This window comes from Mustelus asterias, chromosome 11 (genome assembly GCF_964213995.1).
Source record: "Mustelus asterias chromosome 11, sMusAst1.hap1.1, whole genome shotgun sequence".
In the NCBI taxonomy this organism is placed as follows: Eukaryota; Metazoa; Chordata; class Chondrichthyes; order Carcharhiniformes; family Triakidae; genus Mustelus; species Mustelus asterias.
In genome coordinates this window covers 63,234,864-63,255,051 of record NC_135811.1, presented here as the reverse complement: position 1 = coordinate 63,255,051, position 20,188 = coordinate 63,234,864, and the positions used below count along the sequence as shown (strand labels likewise).

Genomic DNA, 20,188 nt, shown 5'->3' with positions numbered 1-20,188 from the left:
ACCCGGGACCCTGGAGCTGTGAAGCAGCAGTGCTAACCACTGTGCTACCGTGCCATCCTGGTGAATCTCCTCTGTACCCCTTTTGGTGCTATCACACCCTTCCTATAGTGAGGTGACCAGAACTGCGCAAAGTATTCCATCTGTGGCCTAACCAACATTCTGTACAACTCCAACGTTACCTCCTCTCTCTTGTACTCCAAGCCACAACTGTTAAAGTAAGTGTCCCACTGCCTTCTTAACTATCCTATTCACCTGCTCTGCTGGCTTCAGGGATCTGTGAATAATTACACCAATGAGCTTCCCAATGTCCTGCCATTCATTAAATACACCCTTGTCTTGTTACTTCTTCCAAAGTGCATCACCTCACACATACCAGGGTTAAACACAATCTGTTACTGCACTGCCCATCTGACCAACCCATCCATATCATCCTGTAACCTATGACTTCCTCCTTCTTCACTATTAACCACCCTACCAATTTTGGTGTCACCTGCAAACTTGCTTATCATTCCCCTCACATTTCCATCTATATTATTTATGTATATAACAAACAATAAGGGTCCCAGTACTGATCCTTGTGGTACACCACTAGACACCGGCCTTCAGTCACTTGAGCAACTTTCTACCACTAACCTTTGTGTCCTATTATTTAGCCAGTTTCCGATCCACCTTGCCAAGTTTCCCTAAATTCCATGTGCTTTAACCTTTTCAATCAGTCTCCCATGTGGGACCTTGTCAAAAGCTTTGCTAAAATTCTTATAAACTACATCAACTGAACTTCCTTCATCCACACACTTGATTGAATTTTTTGAAAATATGATAAAATTTATTAGGCATGACTTCCCTCTGACAAAGTCATGCTGACGATCCCTAACTAACCCATGCTTTTGTAAGTGGAGATGAATTCTCTCCTTCAGAGTTTTTTCCAATAGTTTCCCCATCACTGACATGAGACTCACTGGTCTGTAATTTTCTGGTTCATCTCTACCCCCCTTTTTGAAAAGTGGAACCCCATCAACTGTCCTCCAGTCCTCTGGCACTTCTCCTGTAAGGAGCAGCGCCCCGAAAGCTAGTGGCTTGTGCTACCAAATAAATCTGTTGGACATTAACCTGGTGTAATGAGACTTCTTACTGTGACTTCCCCTGTGGCCAGAGAGGAATTAAAAATTTATGTCAGAGCCCCTGCAATTTCCTGCCTCACCTTCCACAGCAGCTTGGCATGCAATTCATTCAGGCGAGGGGAGTTGTCCGTTTTTAAGCCTGTCAGAGCCTCCAATACCTTTTAATTTCCTATGTTAATCTTTGCAAGTTCCTCACAGCACACCAGGATGATAGGGAGTGGGATAGCTTGATCTTGGTTTCAGATAAAGCTCGGCACAACATTGTGGGCCGAAGGGCCTGTTCTGTGCTGTACTGTTTTATGTTCTATGTCTATGTAGTCCCTTTTCCTGAATTTTGTACCTATGTTCTCCTTTTCCTGAGGGAAGATTAATGTGAAGTATTCATTTAACACCCTTCCAATGTCCTCCGGTTTCACACAGATTGCCTCCTTGGTCTCTGATGGGCCCTATTCTTTCCCTGGTTAACCTCTTCCCCTTAATGTATTTATAGAATATCTTGGGATTCTCCCTAATCTTGTTCGCAAGTCCTTTTTTATGCCCCCTTTTTGCTCTTCTAATTGTCCTACTCTTTCTACCTGTCCTGGGAATCTTCGGCGACAGCGTATAGGGAACTTTACTCTGTATCTAACCCCATGCTGTACCTGTCCTGGGAATCTTCGGCGACAGCGTATAGGGAACTTTACTCTGTATCTAACCCCATGCTGTACCTGTCCTGGGAGTGTTTGATGGGGGTCAGTGTAGAGGGAGCTTTACTCTGTATCTAACCCCGTGCTGTACCTGCCCTGGGAGTTTTTGATGGGGACAGTGTAGAGGGGGCTTTATGCTGTATCTAACCCTGTGCTGTACCTGTCCTGGGAGTGTTTGATGTATTGTTTTAATGTGATTATAATTTCACCACAGGTCTTTGTGCAGAAGAAATCCATATCTGTGGAGAAGCTGCAGCTGTTAACCTGGTGATGGAGCTGATGTATGACACAGGAGAGGAAGTTGAGGTGTGTGGCCAAAGTATGGGGCAAGGAGGAGTAAGGACCATAGGGAGAAGATGGGCTTGTTTTAAAAAAGTTGGGCAAAGAAAAGTCCGCCATTTGGTAGCACAACTAGCAGGCACAGTTGCTGTTATCAGCTTATTCAATGAGGAGTGCAGGAGGGAATGCTGGGAACAGCACCAGCCATGTCTAAAATGAGTTGTCAGTCTGGTGAAGCTACAACACTGGGTTATTTGTGCGCCAAACAGCAGAAAAAGCAAGTAATAGACAGAACTATGCAATTTTACAACTAACCAATCAGATCTAAGCTCTGCAGTCCTGCCACATCTGGCCGTGAATATTGGTGGACAATTAAACACTGGAGGAGGAGGCTTCACAAATATCCCCACCCTAGTGGTGGAGGAGGACAGCTCATCAGTGCAAAAAAAGACCAGGCTGAAGCATGAGCAACAATCAGGAGCCAGAAGTGCTGAATGGATGATCCATCTCGGCCTCCATTAGAAACCTCTAGCATCACAGATGTCAGTCTTCAACCAATTTGAGTGACTCTATTTAACCCTGTGCTGTATCTGCTGTGGGAGTGTTTGATGGGGTCAGTGTAGAGGGAGCTTTACTCTGTATCTAACCCTTTGCTGTACCTGTCCTGAGATGATATAAAGAAACTGAAGGTACTGGACACTGCAAAGGCTATGAGCTCTGACAATTAGGCAATAATACTGAAGATGTGTGCTTCAGAACTTGCTGCACCCCAAGCCAAATTCTTCCAGTACAGCTATAACACTGGCATCTACCCAACAATGTGAAAAATTGCCCAGGTATGTCCTGTGCACAAAAGGCTGGACAAATCCAAGCCAGGCAATTACTGCCCCATAAGTCTACTCTTGAATATCAGCAAAATGATGGAAGGTGTCATTCACAGTGCTGTTAAGAAGCACTCACTCAGCAATAATCTGTTCACCAGTGCTTAGTTTGGGCTCTGCCAGGGATTTTCAGCTTCTGACCTCATTGCAGCCTTGGTCTAAACATGAACTTGAGAGAATAAAAGCAAAATACTGGGGATGCTGGAATCTGAAACAAAAACAGAAAATGCTGGAAAAACTCAGCAGGTGTGACAGCATCTGTGGAGAGAGAATAGAGTTAATGTTTTGAGTCTGGATGACCCTTAATCAGAGCTTGAAACGTTGGTTCTATTCTCTCTCCACAGATACTGTTAGACCTGCTGAGATTTTCCAGCATTTTCTATTTTTGTGTTGAACTTGAGAAGAAGTGAGAGGACTGCCCTGGAGATCAAGGCAACATTTGAATGCATGTGGCATCAAATGAGCCCAGAAGCTCCCTCTAAACTGTCCCCATCAACCACTGAGAATCAGGAGGGAAATACCTGGCACATTTGGGGTTGTTGCAGCCAATCATGTCAGTCCCAGAACATTGCTGCAGGAGTTCCTCAGGGTAGTGTCCTGGGCCAAATCATTTCTAGCTGTGATTCATCAGTGACCTTTCTTCCATCATATCATCAGAAGTATGGCTATTTGCTGATAAATGGAATCAGTTCCATTCACGATTCTTAAGTCCAAAGATGTGCAGGTTAGGTGGATTGGCCATGCTAAATTGCCCATCAGTATCCTAAGATGTGTAGGTTAGATGCATTAGCCATGGTAAATGCGTGGGGTTACGGGGATAGGGCGGAGGAGATGGCCTGGATAAGATACTCTGTCAGAGAGTCAATGCAGACTGAATGGGCCGAATGGTCTCTTCTGCTCTGTAGGGATTCTATGATTCTTAAGGCACTAAAGCAGCCTATGCCTGTGTGCGACCAGACCTGGATAACATTCCGACTGGGTGATATGTGGAAAATAACATTCTCACTACACAAGTGCCAGACAATGGACTGGCACTTTCATCTGATTCATTTAGATTTTACCATCTTAATACTAGACCATTTATTAAGGGCATTAAGTAAAATCTCTGCCTCCCGCTTGGTCATGGGACTGCAGCAATTATGCTGTATCTGCCATTCATTTGCCCACTCACTCAACTTGTCCAAATCACACTCAAGGTTCTCTGCATCCCCCTCACAGCTCACCCTCCCACCTAGCTTTGTGTCACCTGCAAATTTGGAGATAATACATTTAATTCCCTCATCTAAATCATTAATATATATTGTGAATAGCTGGGGTCACAGCACTGACCCGTGAGGTACCTCAATAGTCGCCTGCCATTTGGAAAAAGACCCATTTATTCTTGCTTTTTGTTTCCTGTCTGCCAACCAGTTTTCTATCCATCTCAATACTACTCCCAATCCCATGTGCTTTAGTTTTACATATTAATCTCTTCCGCGGGACTTTGTCGAAGGCCTTCTGAAAGTCCAAATAAACGATGTCCACTGCCTCCCCCTCATTAATTCCTACTAGTTACATCCTCAAAGAATTGCAATAGAAGTATAGAATTCCTACAGTGCAGAAGGAGGCCATTCGGCCCATTGAGCCTGCACTGACAACAATCTCACCCAGGCCCTTAACCCCACATATTTACCCAGCTAATCTCCCTGACAGTAAGGGGCAATTTAGCATGGCCAATCCAGCTAACCCACAGATCTTTGGACTGGGAGGAAATTGGAGAACCCGGAGGAAACCCACGCAGACATGGGGAGAACATGCAACACAGATAGTCACCCGAGGCCGGAATTAAACCCAGGTCCCTGGCACTGTGAAGCAGCAGTGCTGATCACTGTGCCACCGTGCCACCCCAATAGATTTGTCAAGCATGATTTCCTTTTCATAAACCCATGCTGACTCTGCCCAAACCTGCCACTGATTTCCAGTTGTTCTGCTCTAAAATCTTTGATAATGGATTCTAGAATTTTCTGCACTAGCGGCGTCAGGCTTATGTTTTCTTTCTACCTCCTTTTTTAAATAGTGGGTTTACATTAGTTACCTTCTGATCTGTAGGAACTGTCCCACAGTTTATAGAATCTTGGAAGATGGCCACCAATGCATCCACTATTACTCAGACGACTTCCTTAAATACTCTGGGATGTAGATTATCAGGCCCTGGGGATTTATTGGGCTTCAATCCCATCAGTTCCCCAACACCATTTCTCTACTAATACTGATCTCCTTCAGTTCCTCCCTCTCACCAAACCATGTTCCCAACATTTTTGATATGTTATTTGTATCCTCTTGTGAAGACAGAACCATAGTATATATTCAGTTAGTTTTGCCATTTCTTTGTTCCCCATTACAAATTCCCCTGTTTCTGACTGTAAGAGGCCTACATTTGTCTTCATTTTTTTTATCCTCACATACCTATAGAAACCTTCAGTCAGTTATGATCCCCACAAGCTTACTCTTGTACTCTATTTTCCCCTTCTTAGTCAGTCCCTTGTTCCTCCTTTGCTGAATTCTAAACTGCTCCCAGTCCTCAGGTCTGCTATTTTTTCTGGCCAAGCTGTATGCCTCTCCCTTGAATCTAATACTATCTCTAGTTTCCCTTGTAAGCCATGCTTTGGCCACCTTTCCAGTTTTACTTTTGTGCCAGACAGGAATAAACAATTGTTGCAGTTCACCAATGCACGCCTTGAATGTTTGCCATTACCTATCCACCATCTTCCCTTTAAGTAACGTTTCTCAATTCATCATTGCCAACTCGTGTCTCATACCATCCTGGTTTCCTTTATATAAATTCAGGCCAAATCAACTACCCCACTCTCCATCTTGATGAAGAATTCTGTCATGTTATGATCGCTCATCCCCAAGGGATCTCACACAACTAGATTGCCAATTATTCCTTTTTCATTACACAACACCCAGTGTGGGATGGTCTGCTCTCCAGTTGATTCCTCAACGTATTGGTCCAGAAAACAATCCAGTATACACTCCAGGAATTCCTCCTCTCTGGTATTGTGACTAGCATGTTATAGCTGAAATGTGTTGCAGCTTAGAATAACACGTGGACAATACAGTGAGCAGCTTCACAACAAAGTGCATCTTTCCTGTTGTAGATTGAGGCGAGGGTTTGGATTTTTATTCTCCTGGTGTTCAATGGTTTCTATATATACTGTGTAATCATTTGCAGTGTAACTTCTCTAAAAGGCAGAGTTTTTTCAGCTAACTAATGTTATCTGTTGAACAGGTTGAAAGTTACAAGCGGCTAACCCCCATGACTATTCTGGACTCGGCCCTGGAGTCTCTGGATAATCTGCATCCTGGTGACTGTATTGTGTGCTTCAGTAAAACTGATATCTATTCACTCAGTCGTCAAATTGAAGCTCGCGGACTGGAATGTGCAGTGATATATGGCAGTCTCCCACCTGGTAAATAACGTCTTCAATCTTTGTAATGTAGTATTATGTTACAGTCTGTCTGTATGCTGGGAATGACAGCTTCAATCAGTCTCTGCTGGACTTTTGGTAGAACCAATTAATCTCTTTCCCTACAGCCCTGTAAATCTTTTTTAGAACATAGAAAAGCTACAGCACAAACAGGCCCTTCAGCCCACAAGTTGCGCCGAACATGTCCCGACCTACTAGGCTTACCTATAACTCTCTATCTTACTAACTTCCATGAACTTATCCAAAAGTCTCTTAAAAGACCCTATCAAATCCGCCTCCTCCACCACTACCGGCAGCCGATTCCACGCACCCACCACCCTCTGAGTGAAAAACTTACCCCTAACATCTCCTCTGTACCTACTCCCCAGCACCCTAAACCTGTGACCTCTTGTGGCAACCATTTCAGCCCTGGGTAAAAGCCTCTGAGAATCCACTCTATCAATACCCCTCAACATCAGGTCACCTCTCATCCTTGGCCTCTCCAAGGAGAAAAGACCTAGCTCTCTCAACCTATCCTCATAAGGCATGCCACCTAATCCAGGCAACATCCTTGTAAATCTCCTCTGCACCCTTTCTATGGCTTCCACATCCTTTCTGTAATGAGGCGACCAGAACTGGGCACAGTACTCCAGGTGGGGTCTGACCAGGGTCCTATACAGCTGCAGCATTATCTCCCGATTTCTAAACTCAATTCCTCTATTGACGAAGGCCAGTATTCCATACACCTTCTTAACAACAGCTTCTACCTGCGACGCTGCTTTGAGCGTCCTGTGAACCCGGACCCCAAGATCCTTCTGATCTTCCACACTGCCAAGCGTCTTACCCTTAATATTATATTCTTTCATCCTATTCAACCTGCCAAAATGAACCACCACACACTTATCAGGGTTGAAGTCCATCTGCCACTTCTCCGCCCAGTCTCGCATCTTATCTATGTCTCGTTGCAACTGCTGACATCCCTCTACACTATCCACAACCCCACCAACCTTTGTGCCATCAGCCAACTTGCCAACCCATCCTTCAATTCCACATCCAGGTCATTTATAAAAATCACAAAGAGCAAGGGTTCCAGAACAGATCCCTGGGGCACTCCACTGGTGACCGACCTCCATGCTGAAAAAGACCCATTGACAACCACTCTTTGCCTTCTGTGGGCAAGCCAGTTCTGAATCCACAAAGCAATGTCCCCTTGTATCCCATGCCCCTTCACTTTCTCAATGAGCCTTGCATGGGGCACCTTATCAAACGCCTTGCTGAAATCCATATAAACTACATCTACGCTCTTCCCTCGTCTATGTGTCTAGTTACACCTTCAAAAAATTCAATTAGGCTCGTAAGGCATGATCTGCCTTGGACAAAGCCGTGCTGGCTATTTCTGATCATACTATTTTTCTCCAGATGTTTATAAACCCTGCCTCTCAGGATCTTCTCCATCAACTTACCAACCACCGAGGTTAGACTCAGTGGTCTATAATTTCCTGGGCTATCTCTTCTCCTTTTCTTGAATAACGGAACCACATCCGCAATCCTCCGGAACCTCTCCCGTCTCCATTGATGACGCAAAGATCGTCGTCAGAGGCTCAGCAATCTCTTCCCTCGCCGCCCACAGTAACCTGGGGTACATCCCATCCGGTCCCGGCGATTTATCTAACTTGATGCTTTTCAAAAGCTCCAACACATCCTCTTTCCTAATGTCCACATGCTCAATCTTCTCAGTCCACTGCAAGTCTGCACTGCAACTACCAAGATCCTTTTCCACTGTGAATACTGAAGTAAAGTATACATTGAGTACCTCTGCCATTTCTACCATTTTCTTCAAGTATTTACCCAATTCTCTTTTAAATATGACTTTTGAATCTGCTTCCACCACAGTTTTAGGCACTGCATTCCAGATCAAAACTCAGCGTGCAAGAGAAAAGTTTCCTCATTGCCCCTGGTTCTTTTGACAATCACCTTGTATCCGTGTTTTCCAGTTACCAACCCTCCTGCCACGTGTTATGAATCCTGTGGGGGAACTGTAAACCAAAATAACAATCCCCATATGGAGGAATTATCAATAAGATTTCACTCTTTGTAACTTTTACATGAATGCTGATTCATGTTAATTAAATATCAATTAGCAAATGACACTTCAAATAAAAAGATAAATTTCACTTTAAATAGTCAATACAACAATGGCACGCTGTGCACAGACACCCCATGTCACTCCCTGCAGACATGTGGCACTACAGAGGTTCACAGCTACACAATGGAAGCCCTGTCTCCTTTTCTACCTAGCAGAAAAGCTGACTTTGTCTTGAGAGTGATTTTCTTCTCACAAAAATTCTCTGTTCCTCTTTGCTTTATCTGATTTTTCTTTGTGTCGGCATCTGTGAGTCGGTTTCCATCACCCCCCATTTCCTCTCCCTTTTCTATCTGCAGCTCTCCTTTGTCTGCCACACAGCTTTTTTAACTTCCTTCCTGTTAGAACTGCTCCCAGGTCAAGGGTCCCCAGGTCACATGGATTAGTATTTCATATTATGCAAGAAAATTAAAATTGACACAAACTCTAAAGTTTAAAATTTGTTTATTAGTCACAAGTAAGGCTTACATTAACACTGCAATGAAGTTACTGTGAAATTCCCCTAGTCGTCACATTCCGGCGCCTGTTCGGGTCAATGCACCTAACCAGCTAACCACCTAAAGGTGTTGCTGCAACTATACAAGGCATTGGTGAGACTACACCTGGAGTATTGTGCAGTTTTGGTCCCCTTATTTAAGGAGGCATGTAGTGGTATTAGAGGCAGTTCAGCGGAGGTTCACTGGATTGATCCAAGAGATGAGGTTTTGTCTTGTGAAGAGAGATTGAGCAGTTTAGGCCTATATTCTAGAATCTAGAAGAATGAGGGGAGATCTAATTGAGGTGTAAAGGATAATTAAAATTATTGATAAAATAGATTGGATGCTTTCTCTTGTGGGACAATCAAGAAGTCATCATTTTAGGATAAGGAGTGGGCAGATTTAAAACAGAGGTGAGGAGAAATTACTTCTCTCAAAGAGTTATGAGTCTGTGGAAATTCACTGCAAGAAGTTTAACAACACCAGGTTAAAGTCCAACAGGTTTATTTGGTAGCAAAAGCCACACAAGCTTTCGGAGCCCCAAGCCCCTTCTTCAGCTGAGTGGGAATTCTGTTCACAAACAGGGCATATAAAGACACAGACTCAATTTACATGAATAATGGTTGGAATGTGAATACTTACAGCTAATCAAGTCTTTAAGGTACAAACAATGTGAGTGGAGAGAGCATCAAGACAGGCTAAAAAGATGTGTATTGTCTCCAGACAGGACAGCCAGTGAAACTCTGCAGGTCCAGGCAGGCTGTGGGGATTATAAATAGTGTGACATGAACCCAATATCCCGGTTGAGGCCATCCTCATGTGCGCGGAACTTGGCTATCAGTTTCTGCTCAGCGACTCTGCGCCGTCGTGTGTCGTGAAGGCTGCCTTGGAGAACGCTTACCCGAATATCAGAGGCCGAATGCCCGTGACCGCTGAAGTTCCGCGCACACGAGGACAGCCTCAACCGGGATATTGGGTTCATGTCACACTATTTGTAATCCCCACAGCCTGCCTGGACCTGCAGAATTTCACTGGCTGTCTTGTCTGGAGACAATACACATCTCTTTAGCCTGTCTTGATGCTCTCTCCACTCACATTGTTTGTACCTTAAAGACTTGATTAGCTGTAAGTATTCGCATTCCAACCATTATTCATGTAAATTGAGTTTGTGTCTTTATATGCCCTGTTTGTGAACAGAATTCCCACTCATCTGAAGAAGGGGCTTGGGGCTCCGAAAGCTTGTGTGGCTTTTGCTACCAAATAAACCTGTTGGACTTTAACCTGGTGTTAAACTTCTTACTGTGTTTACCCCAGTCCAACGCCGGCATCTCCACATCATGAAATTCACTGCCCCAGAGTGCGGTGGATGCTGGGACATTCAATAAATTTGAGGAGGAGATAGACAGATTTTCAATTAGTAATGGGTTGAAGGTTATAGTGAGCGGGCAGGAAAGTGGAGTTGAGGCCGAGATTAGATCAGCCATGATCATATTGAATGGCAGAGCAGGTTCGAGGGGTTGAATGCCGACTCCTCTTAGTTCTTATGTTCTTATTAAACGTTCTTAAAAATATTTGAAGATCCCACAAACATTTTAAAGAAATTACATACTTTCCTTACTACTACTAATAGAAGCTATTGGATAGGCACATGCAGTACTTCGGGATGATAGGGAGGAAATAGCTTGATCTGGGTTTCAGACAAAGCTCGGCACAACAACGTGGGCCGAAGGGCCTGTTCTGTGCTGTACTGTTCTATGTTCTATGTACCAGAATCAGTGTTGTCACACACTGGAAACATAGAATCATAGAATCCCTCCACTGCAGAAGGAGGCCATTCGGCCCATTTGGTCTGCACCAACTCTCCGACAGAGCATCTTACCCTGACCCTATCCCCGTAACTCCATGTACTTATTCTGCTAATCTCCCTAACCTACATATCTTTGGACACTAATTTAACATGTTCAATTTACCTAACCTGCGCATATTTCGAATGTGTGGGGAAACCGGAGCACCCGGAGGAAACCCACGCAGACACAGGGAGAACGTGCAAACTCCACACGACAGTTACCCAAGGCCGGGAATCGAACCCAGGTCCCTGGCGCTGTGAAGCAACAGTGCTAACCACTGTGCCACCCCAAACAGTTTCTCTTTATTTGCTGTTTCGAAACAGTGAATTTTCTTAATCCCCTCTTAACTTTCCCTGTCTGAGGAAAACATAACTGAATCCCTTATTTCTGCGACCATTCTGGTGAATGTCTCTTTATTCTCAACATGATCCAAAACGCTTTATTAATAAATCATTTTGAAGTGTATTCACTGATTTGTAGATAAAACAATCCATTGAGCATTACATCGTAATATAAAAGCAAAATGCTGTAGGTGCTAGAAATCTGAAATAAAAACAGAAAATTCAGCAAGTCCGGCAGCATCTGTAGAAAAGAGAAACAGTTTAAGTTTCAAGTCCGTGTGACTCTTCTACAGAACTGAAGAGGAATAGAGATGTAATGAATTACGTAATTGGAAAGAGGGCAGAGGAGGTGGGGCTAAATAGAAGGTCAGGGATAGGTCGGAGTAAGGACAGATTGACAAAGATGTCATGGGCCTAAGACAGAGGGGGTGTTAATGGTGGCATTAAGGACTGAAAAGTGTTAATAGTGGCATAAAGGTAAAGTATCAGACTGTGTTAATAGGAGAACAGAGATCAGTGCTCAGTGAAAGCAAAACTGATAAGCAAAGGGTAGGTGACCCTTGTGGTGTCACCTACCCCGCCTTGTGGGGGGGTAGGAGTTGTATCAGGACAAACCAAAAAAACCCAAAAACAAAAGAGGGTCAACATGGTGTATTAGTTTCAGCTTTTGTCACTGGCATGTTGTCCGTACCATGAACACTGGGATATTATATCAGCATTTATTTTTGTTTAAGTCATTGCATGTGCATGATATGCAAAGCATTTAATAGATTATCATGTATTAAATCAGTCGATGATACTTCATTAATATAATAGCTGCTGCCTTTCAATAGCACCTTTCAAGACCAGGGTGTCTCTAAATGATTAACAGTCATTTTGGAAGTGTTATAGAAATGCAACAATCAATTTCCTCAAAGCTATGACTCTGTGCACTGTGCAGTATACTCAAATCCCCAGATTATGACATGAAGCCATTATGTCAGTTTAACAGTTTATTGGCAGTCAGAATTTCAGAATATCTATGTACTGATAGCTGAAGAGAGAGAGGAGGGGGTTGGGGACAAGATAATGTCCCCCCAAATGGGGGAAGGGGGAAGGTAAGTAATGTGGAGTGGGAAAGTGATGAGATGGGGAGGAATGGGGTAAAGAGAGGATTTGAAGGGGGGTGAAGAAGTATGGAGGATTTGTGGTTGAGGGGAGAGAATGGAGAGGAGAAATGATTGGTGGTGAGGAGGGAAGGGGGTAGATTCTGACCTGCTTTCCCAGGGCACTGAGTTGAAAGATGTGGAGCAGCCTCTGGGAGGATGAATTTAAATACAGAGAGTGAATCCTGCAGTCAGGAGCTAGCTCTGAGCAGCTGTCACCCAGCAAGAGCCCCTTCAGAGAATTGAATCTTCAAATAATTGGCTTTGTTATTTACTGAATGAACAAAGTTCAAGCAGACCAATGCAAAGTCTTGTTTCTCTTAACTCACCCCCCACCCTAAATAACCCGAGAACCAACACCAAACAAAAACACATGTAAAAGTGCTGCAAATACTCAGCAGGTCTGGAAGCATCTGTGCTGAGAGAAACAGAATGGCTTCAGGTCCATGGCCTTTCCTAAGTTGGACTGGGAAATGCAAGAGTTAAAAGCATATCAGTGGCAGGCTCAGGTAAGCTTTTACAAATGTGGAAACATCTCAGTATTTAACTGAGCAAACTTTGTTCCAGGAATGGACTTAGCTGCCTGAACAAACCTCTAGAACTGCCTGATCTTGGCCATGTCAGTCACGTAACACTCAGTGATCAGACAAATGCAGAATATGGAACTTTAAATGCAAAGAGAGCCATAATAATGAAATATGATCTCCATTTCCCCCACACAGTGAGTGCACTCTATTCACCTGAATACAGGACTCAGAACCCATCAAACAAAGTGGTAAATCCTTGTTCATGTTGCACAGCCTTCCCTCAACAAACCTTTCCTGTAGCTCACTCATTGCTTTGGTGGTCTCAGGAGGCAAAGTGAAACAGTTCATGTTATGTATTTTAAACCAATGTATCAAAGATTGGCCGGGTGGTTAACAGTGAGGCAGTGTGTCTTGGGTTACAGGAAGGTGCAGACAGAATGGTCAAATGGGCAGATAAGTAGCAGATGGAATTTAACCCTGGAAAGTATGAGGTAATATTACACTTTGGAAGGAGCAATTTGACAAATAAGTATTCAATGAATGGTAGGACACTAGGAAGTTCTGTGGAACAAAGGGGCCTCGGTGTGTATGTCCATAGATCTCTAAGGTGGAAGGGCATGTTAGTAGGGTGGTGAAAAAGGCATATGAGACACTTGCCTTTATCAATCGAGGCGTAGATTGTAAAATCAGAGAAGTCATGTTGGAGTTCGATAGAACTTTGCTGAGGCCACAGATAGAGTACTGTGTGCAGTTCTGGTCGCTACATTATGGGAAGGATGTGATTATGCTGGAGGAGCAGAGGAGATTTACCAGGATGTTGCCTGGGATGGAGCATTTAAGTTATGAAGAGAGGTTGGATAGACTTGGCTTGGAGTTGGAGCAGAGATAATCGAAGGGCGACCTGATTCAGAGGTACAAGATTATGAGAGGCATGGACGGAGTGGATAAGGAGCAGCTGTTTCTCTGAGTTGAAGGGTCAGTCATGAGGGGACAGAGATTCAAGGTGAAGGGCAGGAGGTTTAAGGGGGATGTGAGGAAAGAATTTTTTATCCTGAGGGTAGTGACAGTCTGGAATGTGCCGCCTGGGAGGGTGGTAGAGGTGGGTTCTCTCACATCCTTTAAAAAGGACCTGGATGAGTACCTGGCACATCATAACATTCAATGCTGTGAGCCAGGTGATGGTAAATGGGTTTAGGTGGGAGGTCAGGTGTTTCTCTTGTGTCGGTGAGGACTCGATGGGCTGAAGGGCCTCTTCTGCACTGTGAAATTCTGTGATCTCTGTGTCGTGTGTCACATGATTACAAGGTGACATTACAGGGGCATTTGGGAGATTTCCCCTCTCCCATCCTGGACTGTAAGCAAGCAGCACCTATCTAATGAAGCTCGACTAACTGGTTAATTAACCCACCCTGTGGCAACCTTTTCATCCTTTTATATGTGCTGTACAAGTGAGCTGACCACATACAACGGTCCTATTGAACTGCTCATATATTTTCAGTCATTAAACAGTTGTGTAAGTTTTTAAAAAACAAACAAATGCTTCTGATTGAAGTTGTCTGGGAACTTGCTGAATTTGAAATGTCCAAAAGTGGGGAGTGACGTTTGTTTTCTTTGTTTTGCTCAGGATCGACCCCGACCCTGTGAAACTTCTTCACCAACTGGGACGATCGCAAAAACATTTTTTCATCCAATCCCAGTGCACGTGTAACTTTTAGACCAGAGTGCAAAATTGTTGGGGAAAAGAGCACGCAAAAAATCTGAGGCTTAAACATAGGGTTATGTAGCTGTATCCTCCTCCCAGCACCTTCACAACACTCACTAATTGTTTTATAGTTGGCACTATAGCCTAGTCACACTCAGGGTGGTGAAAGTGGGAAACTCCCTGCGACGTAAAACAGTAGATACTAGCTCAGTGAATCATTTTCAGTCAGAGAGGGATGTATTATTGCCAGTCTTTCATAGTCATACAACACAGTAAAGGCTATTTGGTCCAACTGGTGCCAAGGTTAGGATTTGCTCTGGCTGCTCAGCGTGGATGACTAGAATGGCACCCATTTATTGAATGTGGACATTGCTGACTAGACCCAGCATTTATTGCCCTCCCTAGTTGCCCCTGAGAAGGTGATGGTCAGCTGCCTTCTTGAATTGCTGCAGTCTCTGTGGTGTAGGTACACCCACAGTGCTGTTAGGGAGGGAGTTCCAGGATTTTGACCCAGTGACAGTGAAGGAACGGCGATATATTTCCAAGTCAGGAAGGAGCCTCCAGGTGCTGGTGTTCCAAGGTATCTGATGCTCTTGTCCTTCTAGATAGCAATGAGTTTGGAAGGCATTGCCTAAAGAACCTTGGTGAGTTCCTGCAGTGCATCTTGTAGATGATACACACTGCTGCCACTGTTCGTAGGTGATAGGGGGATTGGATGTTTGTGGACGAGGTGCCAATCAAGCGGGCTACTTTGTCCTGGATGGTGTTAAGCTTCTTGAGTGTTGTTGGAGCTGCACTCATTCAGGCAAGTGGAGAATATTCCATTACACTCCTGACTTGTGCCTTGTATGATGGACAGGTTTTGGGGAGTCAGGAGGTGAGTTACTTGCTGTAGAATTCCCAGCCTCTGACCTGCTCTGGAAGCCACAGTATTTATATGGCTGGTCCGGTTCAGTTTCTGCTCATTGGTTAGCCCCAGGATGTTGATGATGGGGCATTCAGTGATGGCAATGCCATTGAATGTCAAGGGGCAATGGTTAAATTCTCTCTTGTTGGAGATGGTCTTTGCCTGGCACTTGTGTGGCATGAATGTTACTTGCCACTTATCTGTCTGTCTCTCTCACTCTGACCTCTGACCGTGCAATGTGCACGAGTTAAGGGTCTGCTAAGGTTAACTGACGAGCAGCAACATTGTAACATGATCCAGAACAATTCAGCAGGGTCTAAACCATGTGAATCCTGAAGTTTCAATAGGGTTTCTCCCATGTGAAAATGTTAATACTATATTGTAGAATATGTTATACAAATGTTAGACCTAAAAAAAGTAAAATAAACAGTGGCTTCCCACAACATGATGAAAGATTTGATAGAGTGGACGTTTCCTTTTGGAAAAGAAGCTAGACAAGCATGTGAGGGAGTCGGGAATAAAGGGCTGCGATAATAGATTTGTATTTGGAAAGAATGGAAGGGGCTTGAGTGGAGCATCAACACCGGCTGGTCGGGCTGGATGGCCTGTTCCTGTGCCGTATATCCAGTGTAAAACCTATTATGATGCTTTCTAACTTGGTTACCTGGTTCCACTGCAGCTCTTAGAAAATGGAATGGTTGGAGTCAGAAAAACAGCCCAATCAGGTGGGGAAAGAACAGATTTATTGAGTGGGAATAAAGTGTAGCTCAAATGTTATACACATGTATACGGGCGATGTGCGGGGGGAGGTTTTTCACAGAGTGTGGTGGGTGCCTGGAACGCGCTGCCAGAGGAGGTGTTGAAAGCAGGCACATTAGCAACTTTTAAGAGGCATCTGGGTGGGTACATGAATAGGGAGGGAATAGAGGGAAACGAACTGAGTAAGGGCAGAAGGTTTTTTTAGTTTAGTTAGGGCCTCATTGGCACAGGTTTGGAGGGCCGAAGGGCCTGTTCCTGTGCTGTACTGTTTGTACTTTGTTCTGTGTGTTATAGTATTTACAGTGCACCAGATTGTAGCTTTGATACTGATAGAGAGTCAGAGAACACAGTTTTATTCTGTGTAATGGACAATTTTTCAGACTCTTTGATTTGCATTCATTGAACTGAAATCGATTCTATATCATCAGGTGTTCTGGAAATATTGCTAAGCCTCTCAGTTTCATCTTGTGTCATATTTTCATTAATAAAAGCATTGGCTTAGTTCTTATTATATGCTTATTGAACTATATAATAATTTTAAATACTTTTTTTAAAGTCCAGAATCCACAGGCAGATGGTAGGAAAGAATGTTTCAGGTAGCAGGTAGGTAGGAGGTGGGTAGTATAGAAATTAGAGGGACTCAGGGTGCTGGGTATTAGTAGAGAGGATCACCTCAGATTGTGAGGACGAGGCTGTCTTTGGCGGAATGTTTGATTTGATTTATTATTGTCACATGTATTAACATACAGTGAAAAGTATTGTTTCTTGCGCGCTATACAGACAAAACATACCGTTCATAAAGAAGGAAATGAGAGAGTGCAGAATGCAGTGTTACAGTCATAGCTAGGGTGTAGAGAAAGATAAACTTAATGCAAGGCAAGTCCATTCAAAAGTCTGACAGCAGCAGGGAAGAAGCTGTTCTTGAGTCGGTTGGTACGTGACCTCAGAGTTTTGTTTCTTTTTCCCGAAGGAAGAAGGTGGAAGAGAGAATGTCTACGGTGCATGGGGTCCTTAATTATGTTGGCTGCTTTGCCGAGGCAGCGGGAAGTGTAGACAGTGTCAATGGATGGGAGGCTGGTTTGCCTGATGGATTGGGCTACATTCACGACCGTTTGTAGTTCCTTGCGGTCTTGGGCAGAGCAGGAGTCATACCAAGCCATACCAATGTGAAGAGAGCAGGGTGCTGTTTGGATGTGGAAATAACTGGGCTGTTGCTCAGGTCTCTGTATTGGGTGGGAGTATGCAAAATGAATTGTGTGCTCGGAGTGTGAGGCTGAACAATTGGAATGGGAGTTTGATTGAGGGAGGAGGGCAGGTTGCCTGTTGGGGATGAGAAACACTGGGAGGGAAGGAATTGGTGACAATAAGGTGTGACTGCAGGACTCCGTGCTTACATTGTTTTTCATATTTGCATTGAGTTATTTAAAGCACATAGCCATGAGTCATATGCAGAAGCAGCTTCTCAGGTCACAGTGCAAGAAATGCACTTTTCTCAGGCGTGAGTCAATAGTGGGGAAAGACATGACTGGGCACAGGGGCGGGGATGCGTGGTGAAGTGAGAACAGAATTCAAATTACATTCACATAGCACCTTTTCCAACTTCATCCCAAAGTGCTTTACAGTCAATGAAGTATTGTGTCGACCTTGTCGTATAGAAATGTGGCAACCAATTTGTGCTCAAGAAGGGCCCACAAACAATAATGTGATCAAATCTTAGTGATATTGGATGAGGGATAAACATTGGTCAGGGCCTGGGGCATAATATTGTGCCAAGGGATTTTTAATGTCCACCCCAGAGAGCAGACTTGGTTTAATATCTTGTACCTCTGACAGTACAGCACTCCCTGCGCTGGAGTGTGAGCCTGGATTTTGGTGTGCAAGCCCTGAACTCTCAACCTAGAGGTGAGGGGGCTGCCCATGACTGACAATGATGAGTTCATGGAGAAAGCTGAAGCTCATAATATTTGAATAGTACTCTGCATTGGTAAGAGAGATGAATGTAAGAGGATAGAAACATAAAAGATAGGAACAGGAGGAGGCCATTTGGCCCTTCGAGCCTGCTCCGCCATTCATTACTGAAACATGGCGAAGGGAGGGACAGGACTGGCAGCTCAATGTTCCAGGGTATAGATGTTGTAGGAAAGATAGAACAGGAGGTAGGAGAGGAGGGGGAGTTGCACTTTTGATTAGGGAAAACATCACGGCAGTACTGAGAGGGGATATATCAGAGGGTTCGGCCACTGAGTCTATATGGGTAGAACTGAGAAATAAGAAGGGGGAAATCATTTTGATAGGGTTATACTATAGGCCCCCAAATAGCGAGAAATTGAGGATATGTACGGAGATTACAGACAGCTCCAAGAAAAATAGGGTGGTAATTTTAACTTTCCCAACATTGATTGGGACAGCCATAGTATTAGAGGGTTGGATGGAGAGAAATTTGTTGAGTGTATTCTGGAGGAATTTCTCATTCAATATGTGGATGGCCCAACTAGAGAGGGACAAAACCTGACCTCCTCTAGAGAAATAAGGAAGGGCAGGTGACAGAAGTGTTAGTGAGGGATCACTTTGGGACCAGTGACCATAATTCTATTAGTTTTAAGATGGCTATGGAGAATGATAGGTCTGGCCCAGAAGTTAAAATTCTAAATTGGGGCAAGGCCAATTTTGATGATATCAGGCAGGAACTTTCAAAAGTTAATTGGGGGAGTCTGTTTGATTTTGATTTGATTTATTATTGTCACACGTATTAACATACAGTGAAAAGTATTGTTTCTTGTGCACTATACAAACAAAACATACCGTTCATAGAGAAGGAAAGGAGAGAGTGCAGAATGTAGTGTTACAGTCATAGCTAGGGTATAGAGAAAGATCAACTTAATGCAAGGTACGTCCATTCAAAAGTCTGACAGCAGCAGGGAAGAAGCTGTTCTTGAGTCGGTTGGTAGGTGACCTCAGACTTTTGCATCTTTTTCCCAAAGGAAGAAGGTGGAAGAGAGAATGTCCAGGGTGGCTGATTTGCTGAGGCAGCGGGAAGTGTAGACAGAGTCAATGAGTGGGAGGCTGTGGGAGGGCAAAAGGATGTCTGGTAAGTGGGAGGCTTTCAAAAGTGTGTTCAGGGTAAGCACATTCCTCTTGGAGTGAAGGGCAAGGCTGGTAGAAGGAGGGAACCCTGGATGACTCGGGTTATTGAGGCCCTGGTCAAGAAGAAGGAGGCACATGACATGCATAGCAGCTGGGATCAAGTGAATCCCTTGAAGAGTATAGGGGGTGTAGGAGTAAAGTTAAGAGAAAAATCAGGAAGGCAAAAAGGGGACACGAGATTGCTTTGGCAGATAAGGCAAAGGAGAATCCAAAGAGATTCTACAAATACATAAAGGGCAAAAGAGTAACTAGGGTTGAAGTAGGGCCTCTTAAGGATTAACAAGGTCATCTATGTGTGGATCCACAAGAGATGGGTGAGATCTCAACTGAATATTTCTCATCAGTATTTACTGTTGCGAGAAAACATGAATGTTAGGGAACTTGGGGACATAAATAGTGATGTCTTGAGGAGTGTACATGTTACAGAAAAGAAGGTGCTGGAAGTCTTAAAGCCCATCAAGGTAGATAAATCCCCGGGACCTGATGAAGTGTATTCCAGGACATTGTGGGAGGCTAGGGAGGAAATTGCGGGTCCCCTAGCAGAGATATTTGAATCATCGATAGTCACAGGTGAGGTGCCTGAAGATTGGAGGGTTGTAAATGTTGTGCCTTTGTTTAAAAAAGGCTGCAGGGAAAAGCCTGGGAACTACAGGCCAGTGAGCCTCGCATCTGTGGTGGATAAGGTGTTGGAAGGTATTTTGAGATACAGGATCTACAGGCATTTCAAGAGGCAAGGACTGATTAGGGACAGGCAGCATGGCTTTGTGAGTGGAAAATCATG

The 20,188-nt window shown here is 44.1% G+C and overlaps 1 protein-coding gene across 3 annotated transcripts in view; it reads left to right on the top strand.

Moving 5' to 3' along the window:
• The window catches only part of supv3l1 (SUV3-like helicase), a 67,934-nt gene that overhangs the window by 13,319 nt on the left and 34,427 nt on the right, over nt 1–20,188 (top strand). For all 3 annotated transcript variants that reach the window (XM_078223659.1, XM_078223658.1, XM_078223657.1), the window contains exons 5-6: nt 2,022–2,113; nt 6,239–6,419. In XM_078223659.1, coding sequence (XP_078079785.1) covers nt 2,022–2,113; nt 6,239–6,419 — 273 coding nt within the window. The remainder of the gene's footprint in view (nt 1–2,021; nt 2,114–6,238; nt 6,420–20,188) is intronic.